General features: G+C 38.0%; 1 protein-coding gene across 2 annotated transcripts in view; it reads left to right on the forward strand.

Annotated features, from left to right (window-relative positions):
* Positions 1–3,558: 3,558 nt before the first annotated feature.
* The window catches only part of PDE5A (phosphodiesterase 5A, cGMP-specific), a 47,438-nt gene continuing 24,721 nt past the window's right edge, over positions 3,559–26,275 (forward strand). Inside the window, exons 1-7 of one of the 2 annotated variants that reach the window (XM_009873297.1) lie at positions 3,559–3,659; positions 4,730–4,732; positions 12,409–12,991; positions 13,687–13,776; positions 23,286–23,357; positions 24,414–24,503; positions 25,537–25,674. In XM_009873297.1, the coding sequence (XP_009871599.1) occupies positions 12,413–12,991; positions 13,687–13,776; positions 23,286–23,357; positions 24,414–24,503; positions 25,537–25,674 (969 nt within the window). In that variant the 5' untranslated portion in view covers positions 3,559–3,659; positions 4,730–4,732; positions 12,409–12,412. Of the gene's footprint in view, positions 3,660–4,729; positions 4,733–8,616; positions 8,651–12,408; positions 12,992–13,686; positions 13,777–23,285; positions 23,358–24,413; positions 24,504–25,536; positions 25,675–26,275 lie in introns of those variants that run through there. The other variant, XM_009873296.1, reaches the window with a different exon arrangement.

Below are 26,275 nucleotides of genomic sequence, written 5' to 3' on the forward strand. Positions count from 1 at the left end.
CGGAGCGCTCGGCGAGGGCGGCCGCTCCGGGCTCGTCTGTCCCCGCTCGTGTCGTTTCTTGCGAAGAACCTCATGTACAGACCAGAAGAGCTCGTCTGGGGTTTTTTTTTCAGCCCCTCTCCGGCTTGACATGCTGCCTTTTGGAGATCAGACGAGGTATTTGCTCACCGTTGTCACCCTTTCAGCAGTGGGACTTCGAGTTGAAATCGAGTAAATTCGGCTATTTTTAGAAGTGGAGTCAGGTTTCCATTTTGAATATTTTCCGATAAACAAAGCGGTGGGGATGCAGAGCACAGGCGATCTGCAGCTCCCACGGTCTGCCTTAGTGGAGGGCTCGGGTTAGTAAGTCCTGCGGTTTGTTCTCGGACACGCCGTCTCCGCGGGCTCGCTTCTCTCCTGCTCCTCAGCCGCTTGCACCATCTGCTCACCGCTGCTGATTTACTTCTTTCCCAAGTCACTTAGCAGGGACGGATGCATTCTGAATGGGGTTTTGCTGCTGCTGCTGCTCCTCTCTGCATGGGATGGGGCGGTAAGAAGAGAAATCCCCATTAATAATTGACTCGCAGCGAGCTAGAGAGCTTCGGGGGTCGCCTGCTTTCGGGTGACCATCTGTCAGGCAGCCCGCTCTCTTCTGCTGCTTCTTCCTTAGGTTCAATTAACAGAAAAAGTAATAAAAGCGCCTTTTAAAATGTCTTTTAAATGTTGATTTCTTTTAAAGGCTGTGCAAAGATGCAGGATGAGTAGATGGAAGTAGTTAACGTTGATACTCTCCAGCACACTAGTGGATGGTGTGTAACTGAAGGGTGGCTTGTTTGCCCAGGAAATAGGGGGTTAGCAGCTTTGAGAAGTAGCGTTTTATTAGTTCAGCCTGTCACACTTCCTTTGGAAACTGGAAGTAGTATTGAACAAATAGGAATGCTAATTAATAGTAACCGCTGTGTCAGGTTTCTTTTCCCCATGGAGAGGTTTGGTTAGTCTTTTTTTTTTTTCTTCTTCTTTTAATGCTGAGACACAGTTTTGTGTTTGTGTGGGTCTGAAATAGGCAGTAGTTCACGAACTACAGTTCAGTCATTTCTCCATGACGGCGATGCCCCTGCATTTAGAGAGGGTGTTGCAGAAAAACTGTTGACTTTTGAGTTCTTGCTTGGCAACAATTCTGTGATGCTTTTTAAGTGATGGAAACATCAGATTTGTCTTGAAACTCTCCTCTGCTGTCCTGCATGGAATGTTGGGGATTTTGTCCTTTTCGTATAAATAGAGAACTATAACTATATAATCAGGAATACCTCTTTCATTTCTAAGTTTGTATGTGAAAAGACAAATCACAAGTTGCTTCACTGTATGTTGGTTCAAATGCTAAAGTGGTGTCCTGTAAAGCTGAGCAGTTTGAAGGAACTGCTACACTTGGTAAATAGGTTTAATGTTCTACGTTGGTGTGTTATATAGTGCTTGAAAATAGAAAGCCCCTAAACTTTAATGTCATGCTTCATTTTAGCTGAATCTTTGTACAACAGTAATACATTGAACAAATACTCTGCTGCTAACATTATCTTACTCTAGCATTATATTTACTCAGTCAAGTGAAGCAGCATTCCTTGAACTAGGTTCAACTGTTTTCTAATCTCTATTTACTGCTGCTTATTTTTTGTTTTGCTTCCTAATATGCCAAAGTCCTTACAAGTCCTAAGAGCAGTAGACCAAGAAGTTAGTTAATCTGGTATCTTGCAGAGCACAGAGGTGTATTCTATTCCACATTGCAAGGCACGATTGCTAATGGATTAAGAGAGTATCTGTATCTGTTTCTCAAGTATTTTTACACAGGAATAGGAAAAGATCACCAGCTCAGCCATTTATTACACCTGCAGTAGAAGCCCTTTCCACTGATGGTGATGAGCTTTGAATCAGAACTTAATTTAGCAATTTTATGATAGGCATTTCCCTGAAATTAATTAATTAATTAATTACATTAGTGTTTTATAAATTCCCACCAAAATAAGTTTTAATTAGGTGTCTAAATAATACTTAGAAATGCTTTGGGTGGTCTTACACCTGCAGATTTGTTTTGTTGGGTTTTTTTAAGGTCCAGAAATTGCATCGTCTCATATAGTCATTGAATAGTTACCTGTTATTCCATTTTGTATAGGTCAGTTTCATACTAGTATCTGTTTTCATGGTTTAGATAAAAAATGTGTTTTCTGGCAAGGTGGCACTTCAAAAGAAAATGTTTCTTTTTATTCACAATTAGTGTGTGTTAAATATTGTTCATAACGTGACAAATGTTTGAGTTGCTAAGGTCCTCTTATCCATATTCTGGATTCCTGGGGAGAAGGGCTGCAGGTTGTCCGCTTAACAAATTTGCTCCAGCTTTCCTCCTTTCCCCTAAAATGTATATACAAATGGCTTACACCTTGTATTTTGATCCTGCAGTGCCTGCGATGTGCAGAGTGTCTGCAGGCAGGTCACATGAATAGCTTTACATTGCTCCCGCCTTTGAGTATGTGAATAAAGTGTGATCCTATGAGAAGAAGCTGCAGAATCAGTTATTTGTTACTTTATTTTGTACCAGGGAGACAGTGGTATGCAAAAGTAATTTAAATAGCTGTTACCCATGAAGTGTTGTTACAGTAGGATCAAAGCGCAGAACAGCGAAGGGGAAGTGTGTCACCAGCATGCTTGAGGACGGGATGAATTTGGTTCACTCTGTGGTGCAGTCTGCTGGTTGACAAACCTGGCTGGAGAGTTTTGTTAGGGCACATTTAGGGGCTCAAGAGTTTCTAAATGCCTAGCTCCTACTCAATTTAAGGTGTTTGTTGTGGTTTTTTTTTCAGTTCCTCTTATTTTTTTCCCTTTCTAAGTTTTGGAATTGCCTATCCTATTCTGGCTTCATAAAAAAGAAATGTTTTAAAGTAAAATGATTCTTCCTTTAGATTGTGTCGTAGACTGTTGTTAAAGGCTCTTGGTAGCTGCTGCCACAAATATAATTGTTCTAAGTGGATATTATAAAGGTATAATCTGCAGCTGTTTTTGTCACAAGATTGTACTGCATTTACAGCTGAATATTTGCATCCTGTATTTTTATCTTTTCCTTAAAAAAACCCAACCATGCATTGTCATGTTCCAACATCATACTTATTTTACCCCCTTATGGAATACTTACGTATTTCTGACTTCCTGTTTGTCCTTACTCTTAAAAATACGGGAGTGATTCTTTCTTAGTGCTTTCTGTGATCAAAAGCAGCAGACTGCCAAAAGAGCCAGAGCAAAAATTTCTCGTCTCAGTTAGAGGCAACTGCATTATTCCAGGCAGTTTTTGTTTGGTTCCCTAAATGTATGGAGTGATAGATAAAAAATTTTAATCCGAGTCTTGTATGCCTTTCACTGCACGGAAGATTATTTTGTTCTAAATACCTCTTGGCTTGTTAGCAGGGTCAGGTAATATTTACAAATGAGTTAAGCTGGGGTTGTATTTGTAAAAATAAATGTCCTTAACAGCATGGTACTTCATAGCGCTTCATGGACAATTACAGAAGCGGCGTTTACTGGGAAACTCTGCTTTGCTGGAATTGAGAGATTGCACAACTGGAATATATCCACTACATTTATTACTTAGAAAAAAATCAAGTCCAGTTGTTTGTTTGTTTTTTTCTTCTAGATGGCTGGTGGACAATCAGTTTGTAACGTGCTGCTTGCAGTACTAAATTTCTTAGGACATTTGCCTTGTAACCTCTGTGTCTAGAGGGCTTTTTAAAAATAACTTTCATTTTGAGCTGGCTATTTGATGCTTAATCTTATAAATACTATATGTCACGTATGTAATTGAAATTATGTAATTGTTTTATTTGGTAATATATCTGTGCTTGATTTTTTCTAACTGAAGGGAAATGAATTCACATTTTCAAAGGCAGAGCTGTTGAAGATATTCTGCACTGGTGTGTGCTTTGGCATCTGTTTTTTCTTTAAAAGGTATTACTGACACAAAAATAACAATCCTAAAAATACACAGGTATTAGCCAGATTCATCTCTAACATGACCTTGGTAAACAAGCAGTGAGTTTTAAACTTCTGTTATTGAAGGACCCTTAACAGTTTTCCCGTGGAGGAACACAATCCTAGCCAGATGGTTCAAAGATGCAGAACGGGGACTTGCTTTTCTAAGTTATCTTATGGGGAGCATTCACAAGAGGACTGCTGACCCACTCGTTCTTTGGCCTATGGCTTGAAAACCACAGGAAGCAGTGGTGTTAATGCAGGGATCAGAATATTTTCTCCCACTTGCTTTTTTATTAGGTGTTTACAGAGCTTTTCTGAGAATGAACTACAGAAAAAAAAAATGGATTTCTATAAAAACTTGGGAAGTTTTCTTGTTGATCTAATGACCTCTGTGGTTGTGCCACTTATAAATAATGTATCCATATCTTAAGGCCATTCTTGATAACCGCAAAATAGTAAGATCATTCCAAAATAATTTAAACTCCTGGTTCAAAAATCACTAAGGAAGGTAAGCAGTGTTATCCACATTCATGAAGTTGTAAATGGAATTAAGTATTTTTGGCATTTATTCTTGGAAATAAAGCTAGGTGTGTGCCGGAGTATTTTGTAAACAATGTCTAACCCAACTGTCATTTGAAAAGCGATAAAAAATCATCTACTAGGAATTTACATTTTTAATTCCCCAAAAAGCTATAAACCTGAACTCCTACATGGAATCTTCGGTATGAAGATAAACTAGTCAGTAGATAGTACTGAGGAGCTACAAAGAGAACGTGCTTCTACTACGTACTGTTTGCCCTAGGTAATAAAGAAACAAAGGGGTGTGCACAATACATTAAAATACAAGTGGTAAACCTTAGAGGACAGGTAGAAGATAAGATGGGGAGAACTACTTTAACAGTTAACATCCCTTGCTGCCTTCTTTGCTTTCAGGGTAACTTTCTTATCATATTACAGTGCTTTTGATAACACCAAGAGGCATTTGAAATCTCATTTCCATTTTTTTGCACTTACGAGGCAGATTTGAGAGAACAGAATCAAATTTCTGGCAGCTGGGAAGAAAAGTGGAGCAGAGACATACATTGCCTGCGGGAGACACGGAAGTTAAATACCTTTCTTTTATTTCTACATTGTAGAAGTTCATGGAAGTTTTATGTCGAGCATCTGTTGAAGAATCATCACACGAGGAGGAAATTAGTGTCTTTGTACAGGATTAGGACAGTGACTACATATATAAAATAAAAATACCAATCAGTCTTATCTTGAAGCTGTAGTGAGACTTCTGTAGTGTGTTGACCTGGTGCTACGTCTCTGCACAAGGATAAAATGAATGATACATCACCTGTGATGCATTCGGATCAAATCAGATAGATCATAGACTATGTTCGTGCTTATTCAAATGCCAGATTTAAGCTGAAGCGTGTGGGAATATATGAGTCAAATCATGAATTACAAACAAAGCAATTTTAGACAATACATTCTTGACTTGAACTAATATGCTACCACCTATTTTAATTTTCACCATTGAAGAGGAAGCATTTTGCTTTCGTCATGAATGAATATAATTAATAAACCCACAGAATAGGTCTTTTTCTTCCTTACTGGCAAAGAAACATAATTTTACATGGAATGGTTTCTCATTTGTATGATTTGCTTGAAGGAAAATAATAATAAAAAAGCTTTAAATACAAAAGGAGCTATTTACAAAGTGCCAGAAAAGAAACCCTGCTCAAATGGCCCTTGTGAATAGCTCAATGGCTGTAATTTCCCATTAGGTCTGGCACTGAAAATGTAGCCACAAAATATATTTGCTTAGTAAAAGATACATATTTTTCCATTTATTAGTGCATTATGGTGAACTCAGCCTAGCACAGAGAGCCTCTGCACCACTTACATGCTACTTAGCTCCTATTTTAGGAATTTAAGTGGAACTGAAGTGGTGCCTAAGACTTACATGAGGTCTCCAGACAGGTGTGAACTTAACTTTTAATCCATCTTTCACCAAAGTCACTGGCATTGTCCTATTGCTTTCCACAGTGAAATCATTAGGCGCACAGTTACTTTTAATTTTGGTGAGCTTGGAACAAGAAGTAAACATTTGGAGGAGAACTGGAGGTCATGTTTTGCAATGTGATCTTCGATCCCTGAGGATTTATTCTGCTTTTCTTTATAGTGTGAATAGAAAGTCCCTTTTGTGGAGAAAACCTTTCTTGTGAAAAGTTAAGCTTGCAGTTTGGTTGTTAACAAAAACTTGAAAATAGCCAAGAATAGCCTGTTAGTCTTCCATTTCAAATAGTTTTGCTTCAAATAATAAAGCAACCTCTGCCTCCTCTTAAGAAAAACCAACAGCTTTCAGACAAGATTTAGGCTATTTAATAGTTCTAAAAGTTGTTATTTCACTTTTTCATGAGCATGGTTTGAATCAAGTATTACAGTTCTTAATTTAGATTGTATTCAAACAGAACTAAGTCAGGCCACTTAGCACGTTTCAAGTTATGTATTTGACTGCATTGTGCCAAAAAATTGGCACCAACTTGAAGTCATTCTTCATCTTCAAAAACCTATTTGCCCACCAGTATTAGAAATAGCATTTCTAGTAACTATAGCTGGAAAGGGTTTAAGGAAAAGAACTATTGTATTTGCCAGTCTACTTTTTTAGTCAGTTTGAAAACATTGCTTTTAAAGTCAGCTTATTGTTTCCCTCTGAGGCCTTATACAGTTTATTTAAATCTTTCCAGGTCCAGAAAGGAGATAGAAACACTTAGAACATGTTTGTGAAACAGGAAAGAAAATAGGAAGACAAGTATAATATCTAAGTGACTTTCAAACCCATTTTTTAAAACTGAATAACTTACAAGTTGTTGCCAATGCTTTAAATAATTTCTATGTCTAAATTATGTCAGGAAGCAGGAGAGAAATTTGAAGACATCTAGTGGTTATTTTAAGGAAAGCAATTGAGAAAATAGGAAGCTTGGCTTGAAATGTTGATTTCAACACTAACAGGATTAGGCTACAGGAATTCAGATAATTGAAAGCTGGCATTTTCTAATAGGCAAGTTTGGAACATTTTATCGGTAACTGATGGTTTGAATGAAAAATTAGGACAACAGTCCACACAACTACCGAAACATTACACATTGTATATATGAAAGATTTATGAGCAACAGAGAAGATGGGGAATTATTTGTTGTTTCACTGAAAGCTACTCATCAATATTTTTATATGCAGTAACTATTTTGCATTCTTTGTGCAAACTAAGATGCCGCGTACTGTCACCATTGCATCTTGGCGTTATTTTTGTGCTCTGTTTTTGCACATTTTGGCCAAAGATACCAAATACTTGCTGAAAGGTCACACTGGCATGGTTTTACGCACGTAGCATGGTTACATGTGTGAGCAAGACAATTATAATCGGGCTGTTCTCATTAAACATCCACACTGGGTTGGGTTTTTTGAGAAGTATCCTGTGTATTTTGATGATAATCACTAATCAAGCAAAGATGGGTCCAATAAATTATTTAATATTCCCAGTGTACGAGCAGAATAGCAATTCCTGTCAGATCAGCACGGTTTGGTACCTAGGGCACAAGAAATAAAGCAAGGTTCTCTTCAGTCAGGCCTTATACCCAGAGATTCCCTTCAGCTCTGCCTATTCGTATTGAAAACTTCTTGCTTTAGGGAGAGGTTTATATTATCTACTGTTTAACAAATTAGGGCCAAAGAGTCTTGATTCCTCTGAAGTTCTTGTGTTCTCACGTAATGCAGATAACATGTACCTGTATACAAGTGATTACAGAGAGGACGATCACACTATCATTTTTTTTCTTTAAGTATTTTACTTGCCATTGTATTTCCATCCCCTCCTCATCCCTATCTCTTCAGAATTTCTCTCCAGTTTTTTTTTAATTTGCTGATGAAGTCACTAGTCAAATTCAGCAGTCACTCTAGTCACTCTCCTTTGAAATTCTGTTTTATAGATGAAAGAAATAACTAAAAGTGGTTACTTCATATTCAGCTATTCCTGTTTATGTACTCTGGGATAAATTATAGCTTTCGTGAGTGGAGGCTTTTGCTGCAGTCAAGGATCATAGTGCAGTAAAGGATGCATGCAGCTCGTGAGGAGTGGATGCTGATGCCTGGAACTCCTCAACACGCAGAGTGAGTACTCTGCTGGGATGGAGACATTGCTTTGGTTTTAATTATCTGCATGCAACTATGGATCAGTACCTGCTCCTGTTTAACACACTCGTGCAACTTCTCAGCTTACTGCTGCAGCAAGGATCTTGTCCTTACCATCAGCTCTTGACAATGCCAAGGTTTACTGAAGACTCTTCATATGAACAGAGTAGTCACAGATGTTTGTTTCTGCCCATAGGCCTTTGAAAATTACATCGTAATCATATATAGCACTCGTTGCTCATTTCCAGTAACCTCACTTGTGGTTCGGTCTGTGTCTGGTATTGGATATCTGTTGAGCTAATTCTGTGGTGAGAAAGTAGTTGTGTCAGTAATAATACCCTTCTTGTTGTGCCTTGGTAAGTAGGATTGAGTGTCAGCAAGCAAATGTACGTCAAGACTTTGTCTGACAGATTTTAAATAGAGTTAGAATACGTCAGTTAATGTGAAATGCTAGTTCTTCCACCCGTGTGTGTAACTGTGAGTAAAAGGAGCTAAATAGTTTCCTTGTCAGAAGAGGCATTCAGTAAAGGTCAGTGAACACTGTTCTTATTCCAGCTGAATTTGAACAGCTTTCCTGTTGTCCAAATAAAAATGCCTAAATGGTTTGAAGTTGAAAACCATGCTTGAACGGTATAGTTGAGGATTTGTTGTTGTTGTTACCCTGCAGAGCTTTTTGAGAATCGCACACTGTGGGCAAGTTATTGCACCATCATCAAAGAGACATTAAGGGGACAGTAATATCTTACTCACAATTATGCAGCTGTTCAGTGACAAAGTGCTTCACAAATAGTGCAGATACCTAACAAGTAGTCGGTTCTTATTAAAGAAATGTAATTACATTCATGTGAAAGATCTTAGTTATGTTCCACATCTCTCAACAACCTCCGTAAGATGGAGAAATGAATTCTTATTTTACATAGTAAAAAAGGCAAGAAGGTAAAAACTAAAGTACCTCATGGCCACAGTTTGTGAACTGATATTAGAGTTCAGAATATGTTATTCTTACTATTTACTACACCGTTAAGGCCAGGGGACATCATTACACAACACTCCAGAATGAATAAAATGGTAGGTTCCAGCTGATAAACTAAATTTCTGCTTTAGCTCTTGCTTTGTCCACTAAGATTACCCGAATCTTTCTTTGCCTTGTATGTTTTATTAACACATCCACGAATGTAAATCCAGGGTGAAAAAGAGCATTTTATATTCTTTCCTCCCGTGTACATAAGCAGTGAATCAGATTGCTCTACAAATCGCTGTCACTCAGCAGCAGTACGGGTCCATGCCCATGTGTTCACAAACATGCCTACTCAAAGTACACGCTTTCCATCCGACACTAGTTTTTTACTATTACTTCTAAGTCTTATGTTACATTAATGCCAATCCTCAGTGTTCAAAACTGAAGCCAGCATACACAGTCATGAAACTCGGTCAAGTCAGAAGTCTTCTTTTAAAAATATTGATTATTCTGTACCTACCTTCTTGTGCCTGAGGATTTAAATCTACTCAGCTTGGATTTGCAGGCTCTTTTTTGCAACCTTAGTGCCAGATGCTAGATTTTGTTTAGAATCATAGAATGGCCTATGTTGGAAGAAAAAGCTAAAATTTCCAGGAAATTTCTTAAGGAGTAAAACAAGAAGAACCCACATATAACAAAACACATATGATGACGAGTGTTACCAGCACTGATTTTAGAGCTTGTACTCCACATTTCTGCAATTTAAGCTTTTTATTTTTCTTAAGGATACCTTTGGTAATTTTCATCACCATTTTTTTTCCTGTTCTCTCATTCAGTTTAATAAATGAAAATTCCAAATGCTGTCAAATACTAGCTTCTTATTTTGACTGTTATTGAGGCACTGTGATAGTGCCCTATGCAAATTATACGATGCATTTCAGTAATACACAGTCACAGCTTCCACATCTACTAACCAGTTTCAGTACTATGAAATATTCTTGTTAAAGTTCTCTCAACATATTAATTGTTCTGTAGGCTTCTTCACCGCAAAAAACATTTGGAGGAGGAACCCCATCAAAAGTACATATAACTACTGTAATAAAGAAGGGTCCTTGGTGGTTTGTATTAATAGACTTAAAAGCAGAATTTACTTATTTTAAAAATAAGTAGCTAAGCAATGAACCAAAACTCTTTCAGAATAATAATGGAATTTCATTGTGTTCTCTGGTGCTATGTTTCCAGGAATTTGACTCGCTTTAGATTGCTGGGAAATTTATAATAGATGTTGACTGAGGTATATTACTGGTACAGCAAGCACTATTCCAGGAGCTTCATGGAAAATGTAAAAACATGAAAAGAAATCCTAGCTCTGTGGAACTTGGAGGTAAAACTCCCACCGCCCTGACTGTGTCCAACTTTTCACTCAGTGGTTTATGGACTCTCATCGTCACAAGATGCACAGATGTCCTATGTGACCACATTGACCAGTCAGCCTTGAATATTACGAGGGCTATAAATGGTATTAACCACGTACGTAAGTTTTTGTGTGATCAGGATCAGAGAACACAGACAGAAGCCAAAATAAAGAATAGTCTATTGTGCATTAATTTGGAGTCACATTGGTGTGAATAAGAGAAGAATTTGGTTTTACAGTGCTACATTAAGTGATGTTTACCTCAGTCAGACATAGTTTTTTGAGGGAAAAAGATAATCAGGTAGCTGGCCCTCAAGTGGAATGGGTACAATAACATACTGACTTCTTTTGTCCAGGTGCTCCCTTTACATTCTGGCTATTTCCTAAATCAGTTCACTTTTTTCAGAGCATGTCTGCATACAGCTGAGGCCTCCTAATGATAGGCAATTGCAAGATTTGAAGAACTCTTTCAAACTTTCCTAACAGAAGACAAACAGGTTTCCCTTTGTGGATTGTTTGCTAATAAAAATAATATTGGTGGACTTCGGATTTCAGTTAATTACTTTGCTTTGAATTAATGGTAAATTACACTTGCAGTATTGCGTTCTACAACATAGGTAAGGAAAAAAAGGCGATTTACAGTGCTTCTCATATTTCACACACAGGGACGCATGTAACCGATCAGCGGCTGACTAACCTGAGTAATTTCCATGGTTTCATTCAGCTTCACTCTCGAAATTCCTGTGGTCTGTTGAGCAAATAAAAAATATCCCAAATTTAAAACATGACCACCATGAAAGGTTTCCAAAAGATCAGACTTTTTAATAGGATTTTTGCTGTTCATAGGCCCGTACATTATGTAATCCAGGAAAAAAAAACACATCTCTTTTGAGAGCAGATAACGTGCTTTGAGGAATTATCAGCACTGGGTAAATGAAATTACTAAACCCCACAAATAAAACCCCCCAAAACCAGATTTTGGACAAGAAAACATAGCGTTATTAAAAAGTAACTCGTGCCATTGATGTATATATGTGTGCTTAGGGGTAATTCAAGTTATGCTGTATTTAATGAGGACCTTTTTAGAGTTGGCGTTCTAGTGCTAAGTTAATTTGAGAAACAGTGGAATACTAGAGAACTATGACATTTTTTAATAAACAGTAAACTTTTAAAAATACAGTTTTTGGAATATTCGGCATTTTGGGTTGAGTTAGGCAATGAGTTTCATCAGCAAGGAACAGAAGTAGGAGATGCGTGAAAACAGTGTGTCTTCATTCTTTTGAAGAGGGCTGAATTAGAAATAATTCATGTTTCTTTCTGACACTTTTAAGCAAAACATTCATGCTTGGAGCCAAAACAGGATTCTTTAATTCTGAGAGACATAGAAATAGGAGGGGCTGCAGGTGATTTGACAGAAAGAATTAAATTTCAAAATTATCTTTTAAAGTTAGTAATGGTCTAGAAAAAATAGAATTAAACCAGAAAGTTTGGTCTTCATATAGCTATACCTAGTGCAGAAATCCAAATCTGAGGAATGGGAAGGACCAGAACTATCCAAGCACAAAATTATGGTGTAAACTTTTGGTCGTCTATGTTCTGAAAGCTACAGCATAACCATTCTTCCTCTGCCCTATTCAGGTATCTCCTTTAGGCAGAAAGAGCTTCCTTCTTATGGGGTATAAAACATTCCTAGCCAGTGCAGCATAAAACTGAAGAACATTGATCCGGCGGAGCACTAAAGGGGCACTCGGAACCACTGTATGAAAAAGTTTAGTTATCCTCTTCGCAGTGTCCTCTTCAAATATCTGTTACTTCCTCAGGATTTTAAACTTACCTCGTTCATGGTATTTTTATTTTTGTTTTACAGAGAAATGGTTAATGCATGGTTTGCTGAGAGAGTTCATACCATCCCAGTCTGCAAGGAGGGAACCAAGTCCCACAGTGAATCCTGTGCTTGTCACCAGCCTGCCTGTGCCGAGACAACCAACTCCGGGACGCCAGCAAGGAAAATCTCTGCTTCTGAATTTGACAGACCCTTAAGGCCTATTTTTGTCAAGGATTCAGTAGGAGCAGTGAGCTTCCTCTCTGGCTCTGAAAAGAAGGAACAGATGCCTCTGCAATCTCCAAGGATTGAGACCAGTGCAGGAGATCAGTGCTCAAGACTGCTAGAACTTGTGAAGGACATTTCTAGTCACTTGGATGTCACAGCACTTTGCCATAAAATTTTCCTACATATCCATGAGCTAATAGCAGCTGATCGCTATTCCCTGTTCTTGGTCTGTGAGGATAGCTCTAATGAGAAGTTTCTTGTAAGCAGGCTCTTTGACGTGGCTGAAGGCTCCACCCTGGAAGAAGCTTCCAACAACTGCATTCGCCTGGAGTGGAACAAGGGCATTGTGGGTCATGTAGCAGCTATAGGCCAGCCTCTGAACATCAAGAATGCGTATGAGGTAAACCAAGAAAATTTATCTTGAGCAATTCTTGACGAAAATGAAAAGCCGTGTTATCAGCTGTTGTAATATTGCCATTTTAGTGTATGTGTTGGAGTATATGTGGTTTCGTTTTCAAGAGACACTTGTTTGCTGCCTCAGAAACTTGCTAAGTACATGTTTCCAGCAGGACATTGCCCATCCTTATCCTTTAAAAGTTCATTCTTGAACTGGATCCATCATGCTCAACTTGAAATCAATTACTAGAGAAAGAACATCAGCCTTTAAAAACAGTCTAAATTGTTTTAGTAAGTAAGTAAGTGTAACAATATTCAGCTGAAAAAATGAAACAAGTTATCTCTGTTACAAACAAAACCACAAACCATATTTATGAAACTTTGTTCCTCTGTGGTCTTTTGGATTATTTTGTAATTTCTTTTTGCTATACCAGGGATAGTCCATGTACACATTTGTTAAAAAAATCGGTATTAAAAAAAATAGATGTAGCAATAACCAGCTGGGATGTGTGGCTGTGTGGACATGCATATATGTCTATAGTGACAACTTCATGTAACTATTAGCTACTAATGGAACCTTTGTTATCCTGGGTAACAGTTTAATCAAATTCTGCGCTTTTCTTAGCCTTTAAACCGGGGAGGAAAAAGAAAAGATCTTTCAGCAGATAGTCAAATAACTGTATTTTTTTCTTGTATTAGGATCCAAGATTCAATGCAGAAGTTGACCAGATCACAGGGTATAAGACTCAGAGTATTCTCTGTATGCCAATAAAGAATCATAGGGAAGAGGTAAGTTGCAGTATTTGGATCACTTCATGTAATACTGTTTTCAGTTATGCTCATGCTTTAAACTTTTCTTAGCTGGCCGTCATTATCTTACGGTATAAAACCATCTCTTTTTAAAAAAAAAACCTCTTAGGTTTCCTTGGACTTTAATTTTGTCTTATCAAGTTCAGTAATGTAAGGCAAAGGGAATTGTCAGGAAGAGTTTAATCCCAGATGCAGAAGTAGACTATATGTATTTAACTCTAGAAGTGCTGTTCCAGGTTCCGGTATGAAGTTTCTGTCAGCGCTAAAGATCTTTGCACACTTACTAGGCTATCTCAGTGCATGCTCAGATTTCAGTTAAGAGTTACTGTACTTCAGCTTATTTTTTATCTGCATTATTTTCTACAAAGAACATGAACTTGGGTTTCGTTACTGCCTAAAAGGATGTTTTTTTACATTCTATTAACTCAGCTTATAAGTAATGAGTTAAGAAACATATGAAGTGCTTATTAACATCAGGCATTGAAAGTCATCCAGAAGTCATATAACTTAAATCACTCCTAATTTAAAATAATGTGAATCTGCTCACTGAACTCTTGTACGCATTTCCTGTCCATACTGCTTCTCACATAAGTTCTCTTTTCCTGTCTGATGCTGTTGCAGTAAGGAGAATTGGTTTTATGGACTAACAATGTCTTCTTGCACTGAGTAGTTTAAGAGTGAATCCAGTAAAGTCAATGAAAGACAATGAATGGGGAAAAAAACCGGAAGTCCAGTATTTTAATTATGGAGTAAGTAAAGTAAATTTGGGGTTTTTTTGGTCCCAAATTCAGTAGCTTTCAGCCATTACACTCTAAGCTCCAAACAGAAATGCTGCCAAGATTGGTCTGAAAACATCATACCTTTTTTTTCTAGCCCTTCCATCTTTTACTCTTCTTACAAAATGTGTCACCTTGACTCTTACTGCACTGTACCTTTTTTCATTAAATAAATTCATTAAACTTTTTGGTTGAAACTTACTGTAGCTGACCCAGATGATCAGCCAGGATTTCCTTTCTTCACTTACTGTTAAATCTGGTTTAAAATATTTTTTCAGTTCTTCCAAGGACAGCACTTGATCCTCTCCTACTCCCACTCCCTCTTAAAAGTCTTCCCCTTTCTAACCAGCCGCAGCCAGTGCTGGCCCAGGGCCAGCTGATGAGCAGAGCAGATGTTGTGCGAAATGCTGTCAGGGACCAGTGGTCCATGTCAGGCTGATTCAAGGCTTGAAATTTCACCCAAGCCATCCCATTTTCTTTTTTTTGTTGAACGGAAAAAAAAATGCTATGCTGTATGTAATTGGGAGATCAGAAATGAATTACAAAATCTTGCTGGTCAGGGAGCGTGAAAGTGTTTACTTCTCACCGAGTCCTGACAGTAGGTGGGGAAAGGAATAAGAGCTGTAGTCTCTCGGTCCACTACAGCATGACTTAGAGGCTGAGTAAACCTGCAATTGGCCGTATCTTCAGCTAGTTTTCTACTCCTAAGTGCATCAGCAAGTGGAAATGAAGCAGGAATTTATTTGGAAAAGTTCAGCCAACCTGATGTTTGAGAAGAGTGTTACACTTGTGATAAATTGAAGGAGCTAAACTGTAAGATTTCTTACAGAAAAGGAGGGCACGGTTTAATTTTTTTTTTTCTGATTTTAAAGTCTGTACCAGGAGGTTGTTTTCCCTCTCACTGTAACATATTGCTGACACGTTTCTGGGCAGATGTTGGAGTCAGTGAATCAGTCCTTAATTTGCTATTTCCATTCTGCTGTGTTTTTGTTTAAAAAAAAATAATACAGAACACTGTCTCCTCCCTGTTCAGAACAAGAAAATAAAATCAAATCTAAAAATCTCCAAAGCCCCTCTGGTAATACTGAGGCTAGTGAACGCTGCCTTAGCCTGGGATGTCAGCAGCCACAGTCAAAAGACGATTCTGGAAGACATCCAAAAATAAACACTGAGAGAAGCAACTGGGGGTTTTTGTTTGTTTCTTTAGTATTAGTACTCTTTTTTTAAAACAAAAGAGTCAGCAACTGAGAGGAAGAAAATCTCATGCTGATTATTAAATCCTCTGGGCCTGCTGAAGTATGGAGATTTTTCCAGTAAATGTTTTTCACATTTGCCTATATTTCCATGAGGCATGTGAGAAAACAAAGTCTCACTTAAAAATAACAGCTAGCAAGAAATTCCATAAATGAAAAGATGAAAACAGTTTGATTCACAGAAGAGCTTATAAAAAGGACCCAAGAAGTAGTAACAATGGGAAAAAAGCAGTGCAAGAGAGGACTTGACTTCTGGACAGATGTGCATGAAGAATGGAATTACGTTCACTTAATAGTGAAAGAACTTGACTCAAACTCTTACTCAATCTATTCTTGCTGACAGAAGTGTCACAGAAACATTGCATTCCAGATGCAGAAAATGTCCTTTAAGATCAGATCAGCCAGGCTTGTATAGTGCTACTTGTACAAAGAGTTCTCATTTTCCTGTGAAGCATTGCAAATGCAAACTGACCAAGTTCTGCATCTGACTTCAGGGGCTTTGAACCACTTTTTGATATCTGTAAACCTCTGCTGCAGAGTCTAACAGCTAAACAAATTCTTTCCATCCCATCATATGACAAAAGCATTGCCACATAATTCTTTCTGGCATGCAAAGCTCTATCTGTTGCTAGTTATCGCCACTGAACAAAACAAGGAGGAAGAAAGGCCCTGGGTAACTTCAACTGTATTCTACTTTAAAAGAAGACCAAAATGGTTCTAAGTCAAACCATTTGATCGTCTGTTACTGTATTTAAATTTGTTATGAGGTGCGTGTGAAGCCGTGGCAAAGATTGCATATTGATCCCGAAAGATTTTCACTTCTGGAAATTCTTCTGTAAGAGCAGATATCTGTATACAGCTATCTAGAAATCCATATGTAAGACTTGCACGTTATTGACGTGTAACAGAGCTCATCAAAACAGACTGAATTTTTATCCTCAGTGGCACAAAAGCCACCAATGAAAAGTTAGTATTAGCCAGCTTGTACTACAACGTTACCATGGTTATTTCTTTTGCAAGAAGATGCTGGTATTGCTGGCAGCAGGCTTTAAGTTGTAGCTATTCATGTTAATCATTTCAGTGCTATAGTGCATGTACAGAAATCAGTGTTTTACCACTACTGGCAGAAGACCTAAGGTTGTGGCAGTTGAGCACTGTGTATCTCAAAAAGCAGCTTTTCATTCCTAGTGTTTCCTTAAACCTTTAATTTTTCAGAAGCTTCACATGGTACTGAATTGTCTTCTAGAGCTCCCATAACAAAGTCAGTAAATGAACTGGCACTTTCTTCTGATTTTGTTTGTTCTTGCATTCAGAGACCCAGAGAAAGTTGTCGCAAATAATTATCACCTCAAATTTCTCCACCTAGTTTTGTAGACATTCGTAAACTGATGGGTTTTTGTCTGGTGGTGGTTTTTGGCAGCTAGGGCAGGGGTGCTATGGGAGGGGCTCCTGTTCAAAACTTCTAGCGCATCCCCCAGCATCTCAGTGGGTTCTCACTATGACAAAGCAAACAGTCAGTTTGACAGAATTTGAGAGAACTGAATAGGGATGGAAGTCTTCAACTTAAACCAACTTGGGGAGTTATCTAGAACCGACAAAAGACTCAGTACAGCTCTCTGACTGGTTTGGAGTATCTGTAGAATGGATGGTCTCTGACGCACAGGCTTATAGCAGCTGCCATAGAACATCTACAGGAAGGACAGAAATTACTTTGGTTTTTTCTTTGTGTTATTTCTGCATTTTTTCTTCCAGCTGTGCAAAATAATTTCCATAACATTCTATTTCAGTTTAATTTCTACTAAAATCTGTAGGTTTTTCTCATATGGGAATGTTTAGCTGAATTAACCGAGACCTATGTCCCAGGCTCTGAGTATATAAGATTGAATTTCCCACTAACTGGCTAGGGAAATATTTTATTCTGGTAGTGCTCACTTCAGTTGTTTACTTTGTCCTATCTTCTGTCACTGGGAAGCTCTTCCCAACAAGTCATGGGTGTTACTCTCCTTACAACAGCCTTGGACAATATCCTGTTGTATTTTGTGGTATAAAATGTGACCAGGCACGGTACTGTTCACCAGCTAAGTTATTTTCTCCCACAGTGAACCCTTCAGGTAAAATCTACCAGAGTCACTGCAGTGCAGCAGACACCTAGCCAAGCTAACTTTAAACAGGCTAACTCAACTCCAGTAGCAGTCTTGCTGCAGGATTATGGAGATCAGTAATTTGCTTCTTGGGTGGATTTTCAGCTTATGCTGAGACGTGTTATAGTAGCTAAACTGCTGGAAATCGTGTGAGCTACTGCTGGCATGAATAATAGAAGAGGATGTGGAAGTTTTGTTGATTAAAAATGAAAGTCTGTAACTACAGTTCTGTCCCTGCAGGATAATTTTATAAGCCTGAATCAATCCTCTACAAGACCAGGAGAGCAAAGTAAGGTTAAAGTCACTTTGTCTTCTCAAGTGGATATGTTCCCATCTTTAAAATGAGATAAAAGTTGAATTCCCCTCTTCCTATTACCATTCTTTGGCTTAGTGTCATTTTTCTTCAGGTGCCAGCAAAGTAAATAGAAAATATGTATCTTAGGAAGCAAAATTATATTAATTATATTTTAGAGCCAGCTGAAATAAGAACCAACTAACAAAAGGACTAGCTGCCCATAGAGCTAGGATGGCTTTGTTCGGATTATAATCTTAATGCACAGAACATTACAACATGAAACAATAAGAAATATACATGATAATTCTGTAGGCACAGCAGGAGAGTGACTCTATCTTTCCTTTAGTGCTACAAGACTTACCTTTCAAAAAAGTATTAAAGACACATAAAATATTGTGCCTCAGCAACTTTAAAAACCCCACCTTTTTGCTAGTCTGGAGCAGTGCTTTTAGGAGCAAGTGTTTGAGTGGATTGTCATTTTTTTTAGGATGTTCTCCAAAGCTTTTTAAGAGGATTTGTTTTATTTCAGATATGTCTTTTTTATTGCCAGAAAGATTTCACACTTCTAATGTACCTGTTATCTGAACAAGTTTTCTGTACAGCTGAGCTTAGGGCAGTTCATCAGCTTTGATTTAATTTTTCTGCTGATGTGAATGTAACTCCCAGCTGGAGATCACAGACCAGACCTATTGTTATTTCAGATTTGTTTATAGTAAGTTTTAAAAGGGAGGATTTGGGTTTCACACTGTGCTCAGTATTCTTTATAATGCTGGCATATGTTCTCCATGGCCCAAAATGCTACCACATGATTTACTTTTGTCCTAATTATATAATTACTTTAGTAACAGTAACAGATCCTCTTGAGTTTCCTACAATCCCTCCTAATTACCTGGTTGCAGGCAAACCTCCAATGGCTAAAGAATATCCATCTGAGGTTTTTCTCATCACTGCCTCTATAGCACAGTCTACAGAATTTAGTGGAGTCCGCTGGAATTTGAACTGATAGAAATGAGGCCAGCAGCTGGACCAGCTTAATTTGCAGAACTGTTAATTTTATATTAAATAAGTGGCCCATGCTACAAAGTTGTTTTTAAAAGCTCAGAATTCCACTGACACAACAACAAAAAAGGATTGCATCTGCACAAAAATTTAATCATTATCAAGACAACCATGAATTTTTAGCATATTTATTCTCATTACTTCCTTCCTCTTCAGTTAAAAACCTTTTACTGGAAGACCTAAGATCTAAAAATGACCGTTTCCCTTGGAACATGTACTTTTGTTAATGTATCAGAAGCCTGCAGTGCTAATAAAGGGAGTCTAAATGGTCTTTTTGCTGTATTAATGTGGTCCATTTGCTGTTTTCTTACAGCTTTTTTAAGCACCGCAGTCTTTCCTTTCATGAAAGGGATGTGTTTACACAAGATGAAAGTACTCACCTTTTGGATGCCTTAAAAAGCCTCTGACCCCATCAAAGTTGTCTCAGCTCGTGCTGGATCAAAACTGAAAAAAAAAAAACCACAATGAAATAAATAAATAAATACCCACAGAAGACAGTGGTATGAGAAAAGGCCTAACTGTTAATCCCTGGACACGTAGGTTAACGTGAAAGCAGAATTGACTGGTTAAAGGACCTGTTTACTATACAAGGTCTGTTCCAGAAGTACGTAAGGCTAGTTACACATTGTTACTGCGGCAAGAAAGTTCACTGGATAAGAATTATTCCTCATTGAAGTAAATGGGAGGTTGACTGTGGGAAAAACTAGGTTGTATGGAACAGAGCTAACAGTTAAGCTTTATTTCATGCAGACATTTTTGAGCCCACAGTTGGCAGTTCACGCTACACAACAAGGACCTTATTTGTAACATCAGTATTTTAGGAAGGCTAGGCTGAGAGATAGGAAATTGTCTTCTTCTCCATTACAAAAATAAAACCGCATCCTTTCCGTAAGCTTAGCAATTGTAAATTTAATGATTAAAAATTAAATAAAACATTTTAAACATGCACACCACACAGTTTTCTTCTGAATCTGTTTATCCTAAAAAACAAAATGAAAAAATATTATCATTAACACCTTGTACTGGTCTTAAACTACTTGGATCTCAAACAAAAGAAATTCTTTGCAGCTTTGTCAATCACTTGTTTTAAGCGTGTCAAAAAGTCTGAAAAGAATCAAAAGCTTTGCGTATACTTTATGGTTCCTTACCACACACTTTCATATTATTGTACTCGGCCAGGTGGGTTTCATCTATGTGAGCACATTCTAGTCTCTGAGTTTACTAAACAGCAGATTTATTGAGTTAAGCAAAATATTAAATCCATCCATTTCAATAAATGAATAGTGTAAGAAAGTAGAGGGGTTTTCAGCTCCTCCTAGTTTCCAGCCTCTCTCTCTCTCTCTTCTACCTCTTGCTCTGGCCCCACTCCTCTTTTGCAGCTCTGCCTTAATCTAAATCCATTCCCAGTACTGCTTGTGATCATTCAGCTTGACACCATAAACTACGGGCTTCACTGCTGGATACCAGTATAAGAAACGGCTCAAAAATAATTGTTCCCACCCTCCACTTGACACCTTCCTCAGAAGGTCATCTACTTTCTCATGCCTTCCAATAAACAGCATTAGGTTCACTACCCACACTTGGTAGTAATTCAAGAAACCTCTCATTTCTTGCTACCATAACCTTGCTTCATAAAGCAAGGAAAATGTATTTTCTCAGATTATTTTAAGTCTAAAGTAAGATTAGCAATAATTTGCCAAGTTTTAAAAGGACTGGAAACATAGTGAATTATATTAGGGTAATGTGTTGGGTGGATTTTTGTGGTAACTTCTAGCTACTCCCACAGGTGAAAGTCAGACCTGCCTCTGGCCAGGGCTGAGCCAATCAATGCCTCTCTAATCAATGTGCTAAAGAGGGGAAAGCTGTGGAATAGCATTTTGGTTTGAGGAGAAGGGTGAAGTAAGAGGAACAACCTCACAGTCTCCAGGGTTGATAATGAAGAAGAAGGAGGAGAGTACTGGAGCAGAGATTTCCCTGAGGCCCATGGTGAAATGGCAGGATGAGGTCCTGCAGCCCCTGATTAATGATGGTGTAGAATCTGGGGTGTCATGGTCCATGTTGGACCCCACACTGGTGTGGAGCACTGTGCCTGAAGAGTGCCCTCACTCCCAGGGAAGCTCCTACTGAGGCAGATCTTCTCTGGAAGAACTGGAGCCTGTGGGAGGGACCCCTGCTGCAGAAGTTTGGGAAGAACTTTGACTGCCTGGGAAGGACTCACATAGGAGAAGTTGAAGGAGGACAGTTTTCCATGAGAGGGACTCAAAGTTGGAGCAGGGGAAGATTGCGAGGAGTCCTTTCTGAGGAGAAAGTAGCGGCATGAACAATGAGAAATTAAATTCATGTTTTTTCCCAAGCGTACTCTGTTGTTTTGCATGTTGGCCATAAGTGGTGAGTAAGCCCTCGCTGTCTTTAATCCTGATCTTCGAGCCTTTTGCTGAATTTTCTCCTCCCCGTCTCAAAAAGGAGCGGAGTATGGACTAGTCAGCGGCTGCGTTGTTCTTTGTTGCTGGCTGCATGATCTCAAACCACGACAGGTAATGCTAGGGCCTTGAAATCTAGGAAATATTTCTGCATCAGAGAGAAATATGTATTACGGTAACAATTTGATTTAGTAGGGAACAAGAGGGTGCGTTAGTTATGTGTAGCATAAAATTAAATAACCATTTTTTTAATTGAAGGACAAAATGTTGGAGTTAGAAAACCTCTTGTCTTCACCTTACTGACAAGGAAATTCAGAAATATCTCAACTGAAATTAATCTGTCTCTCCTTCTGAAAGCCTTCCAATTTTAGCAGTTTGGGAAATTTAAGTGGTGGTTTATGACTTGAAGAGTAGAAGTAGGGAAGTGCAAGGGTAAGTGCAGAACTCGGAAGTTTAGTCTAGTTTACAGGACAGAGTGGTCACTGCCAGTACAGCACTTGAAGACCAGCAGTGTGGAATCTACAGAAATTCTATCGCAATGAATTAATTTTAAGAAAATGCTTGATTTTTCTTCATACTGGCTTGAAGATGTCCAAATTCTATTTTTGTCTTGGGCTCTGAAAAACAGTTCCAAGTTACCAGAGAAGACGTTTATGTTGAGTATTAAGAGTGTAAAGCAACCACCCAGTTTCATTTCTCCCCAAATGTCAGTTGTAACCTGCATTAGAAACTGAATTTAGTATAAACAAATGTATTAATTCCATTTTCATTTGTATAAGGAGTATTGTTTGCAGGGCAGGTTGGTTTCCTGGGAGACTCTTACAGGAATATGTTCATAGGGAAAATAATTGAAAATGGCAAGATATTTTGGCAAGAAGAATGGTCTAACTATCATCTGGAGCATAACAAATACTTTTTCCCAGTGTTGGTTTAATGTGGGCTTAGTAAAAGCCTGCTTTTCAAAATGTCTTGTTGAGTAACAAACCTGAGACTAATGGGAATGCAGCCTTTTTATACGAATTTTCAGGAGATGGAAGTGAGTCTGGTAAGATTCAGAGAGATAGAAAATACAAAAAGATCACTGTAGCTTTAGTCTAGATCCAGTAAGGAGAGTATGTTTTGGAAATCTTATTGGAGCTAGCAGGAAAGGTATTTTCTAACCACACAGGCAGATGAAATTTAGAGAGAGCTGTTGTGTGGTCTGGCTTATGACTGCAGAAGCATTAACTGTTGTTGTCTCTCTATAAATTGGAAGAATCGCCACCCAGAACGAGTTTTGGATCGAATCAAGCCCCCTTCGTAAGGGAATCCCATATTCGTTACACATTGTTTTTTGGTTTTTTGGGTTTTTTTATATTTCAGATTTGTGCTCAGCTCTTTGTTATATGTCTAAATTAGAAAAAACCAGCCTTAAATATCTTCTGTTATCCAAAGGTCAACCAAATGAATACTTGCAATGATCATTTGTTGTTGTCTATAAATATGTCTAGAAGTAGAATCCAATGACATATCCCTAAAAATTATCGAACTACTCGATTGTGTAGGTTGTTGGCGTGGCTCAAGCAATCAATAAGAAATCTGGAATTGGTGGCACTTTCACTGAACAAGATGAAAAGGTATGTTTATGTCTCCTGTTTTTACAGGGGAGTGGGGGATGAATTTTCTATTACTTCTCATACTGATCAGAAAATTTAAAATCATTTAAAATTAAACATATCTGAAAAAGTAAAAATTCCTGGTAATGCTGTAAGTTTGTTTATGAGACCATGAGAAATGTGGATGTGAAATAATAGTTTAATTTATAGATGAGCATTGTAGAGCAGTTTAACTTTGAATAGACATTGGTTTTTATCAATTGGTTCTAACATTCCTGGCATCCCCTACAACCCTATTTTGAATATTGAAATATATAGTCATTTCTATTTTATTTTTCCATACTGTATCACTTCTCAAGAAGCAATTGCAGGATAAGAAAAGGCTTTGATTTAATTATGACCAATGTATGAGACAATCAGCAGAGGACGCAGCACCTTGATTCATGGTTCTCCCATTGCAGTTACTTTTCCAAACATTTCCAGGCTTTACATTCAAACTGGTGAAGCAAAGAACAGGCTGCATTCAGACTGAAGAGGTTGAGTTATCCCTCAACAACAACAAAAAAAACACAACGGAATTTTCCTTTCCCCTTAGTAAACTTCCCCTCTAAAACAAAGTGCATCCTGGGCATCTGCAGTATATCAGAATTATTTCCATTCCAAAAGAGTGAAAACCTGTTTTTTCTCTATATTAGCAGAATTTTATTTCCACTTTCTGAAAGACTGAGTTCTTCAAAATGAGAGGCTGATTGTCTGCACTCAGTTTTTCTAGTTAAAATACGCATTGCTGCAAAATTACTTGATTCCTCTCAGCTGCTTCTTATATCAGTCCTACTTTCCTTAGGATAACCTGTGAAGGTCATTAATTGAAAATAGGAAGAAGAGACTCCTGATGAAGTAGAGAGATAGAAGTAACTTAACTAAACCACTCTGCATATGTGGTTGTTAGAAATACCTTAAAGTTATAAATGAATACTTGAAAGTGAAAACAAAAAATTGCAGTAGCTTATCTTTGAATAGAATTAAGATGGTGTGAGACATGATTTTCATGAGGTGTCAATGTTGGTTTGCCTTCAGGATTTTGCTGCCTACTTGGCATTTTGTGGCATTGTTCTTCACAACGCTCAATTGTATGAGACGTCTTTGCTGGAGAACAGGCGTAATCAGGTACGGTCAACAAGTTTGTCCCAAGAATACAGAGATTATGATGATTAGCCAGTCATCAGTGCCTGCTCCTGGTATTTTTCATATGGTAGTTATTACTTGGCTGATTAACTGAATGCTGTATATCTCTGATCAAACTCTCACTAACTGCACTGAGATGTAGGTGAGCTCACTCCAGCTTCTATGTCAATATAGCCGATATTGCTGATGTCTCGATATTCTGTGGCTCACTGGATATATTATACAACCAGAGGTGTACATAGTCCGGGAATTTAAGATAGAATTATCCCTGCAGAACAGCAGAGGTTACATGGTTTGCTCTTTTAGCCTGTACAACTGTAAAATAGTTGCTAACCAGTCTGCCAGTTACGAAAATATTTTAGAGGAACAACCAGGCAGCAGTTGCTTTAAAAAATATTCTGCTAGATTGGAGTTTCCAAGTGGCTGTTGGTGTTTGTGAATTGGTACAAATTTGGATAATCTTTTCAAATTGGTTCCATGCTTCTTGTGAGGTGAAGAAAGGAGTATATGAGCACACCTGAGCAGCTAAGCCCTTCAGCAGCAGTTTTGAAATAGCAGATATTATATAAATTATGTTTTTGCCAATTAAGTTCAGTAGGCTCTGACAGAATTACAACAGATAATACTTGTGTTGAATAGTTCTAAGAAATGTATCATTGTTTTTAGAATGCACACATAAGCCATAAGAAACTGTTAGGTTTCCTAAGGACAGATAACTGTGTGGGTAAGATTTCTGAGGTTTCATTTGATGAACTGAAAATGCCCAAATCTATTCTGTCTCTCTGAAAACATCAGACAGATAATTATGCGATTTATTTCTTCAATAGAAAGTGTCAAACTGGCTAATATTTACTTACGTTGCAGTCTGTGCGAAATGAAAGACCTAATTTAGCTCACAGACACACATGTCGACTTCTTTGATGCAGGGGTAAGGAGAATGATCAAAGACAGTAGTAATGTTAATTATTGCTTAATTCACAATCAGTCCAAACTTCACCTAAGACCTTTCCTCCAGGTGCTTCTTGATCTTGCCAGCCTAATTTTTGAAGAGCAGCAGTCTTTGGAAGTAATTCTGAAGAAGATCGCTGCCACTATAATATCCTTCATGCAAGTGCAGAGGTGTACCATTTTCATCGTGGATGAAGATTGTACTGTGAGTACGATTTTTGTCTAAAGGCCACAACTGCCAAATCCCTGGGAGCCATTCAAAGTGTCCTTGCAAGTTTGATAAATTCCAGCACTTACTTTGCAGTCTGTAGTTACAGTCTTTAGTATAGAGAGAATTTAACTTTTCTCTCTATGTTTAAACTTCTAAACTGTTAATAAAAGCTGCATGAAATGCAACACAGAGATCAGTCAATATATTTAAAAGGTTTTGATGTCCTTGCTGGTCCAAACAAAGGTCTAGAATTGGATGAATGTTAAGATAAAGATGTTCTGTGCTGACAGGTAAGTTTGGCACAGCTTGTAAATGCTGTCATTTCTTCTGAGACTGCTCGATAGAGATTCCAGACACTTCAATGATATTAGAAGTTGTATCAAAAGATATTTTCATGGTAAGGTCTTGTATGCTTGCTGCTAGTTTGGAAATGAAGTTAAATAATGTTGCCCTTGGGTTTATTACAGAGTAGGTTTTGATAACTGCAACAGGCTTTTAATCACAGAATGTTCAGGTCCAGAAGAGACCTCTAGAGATCACGTAGTCCAACCCCCCTGCCAGAGCAGGATCACCAAGTGTAGGTGACACAGGAATG

Source organism: Apaloderma vittatum, unplaced genomic scaffold (assembly GCF_000703405.1).
Source record: "Apaloderma vittatum isolate BGI_N311 unplaced genomic scaffold, ASM70340v1 scaffold3937, whole genome shotgun sequence".
In the NCBI taxonomy this organism is placed as follows: Eukaryota; Metazoa; Chordata; class Aves; order Trogoniformes; family Trogonidae; genus Apaloderma; species Apaloderma vittatum.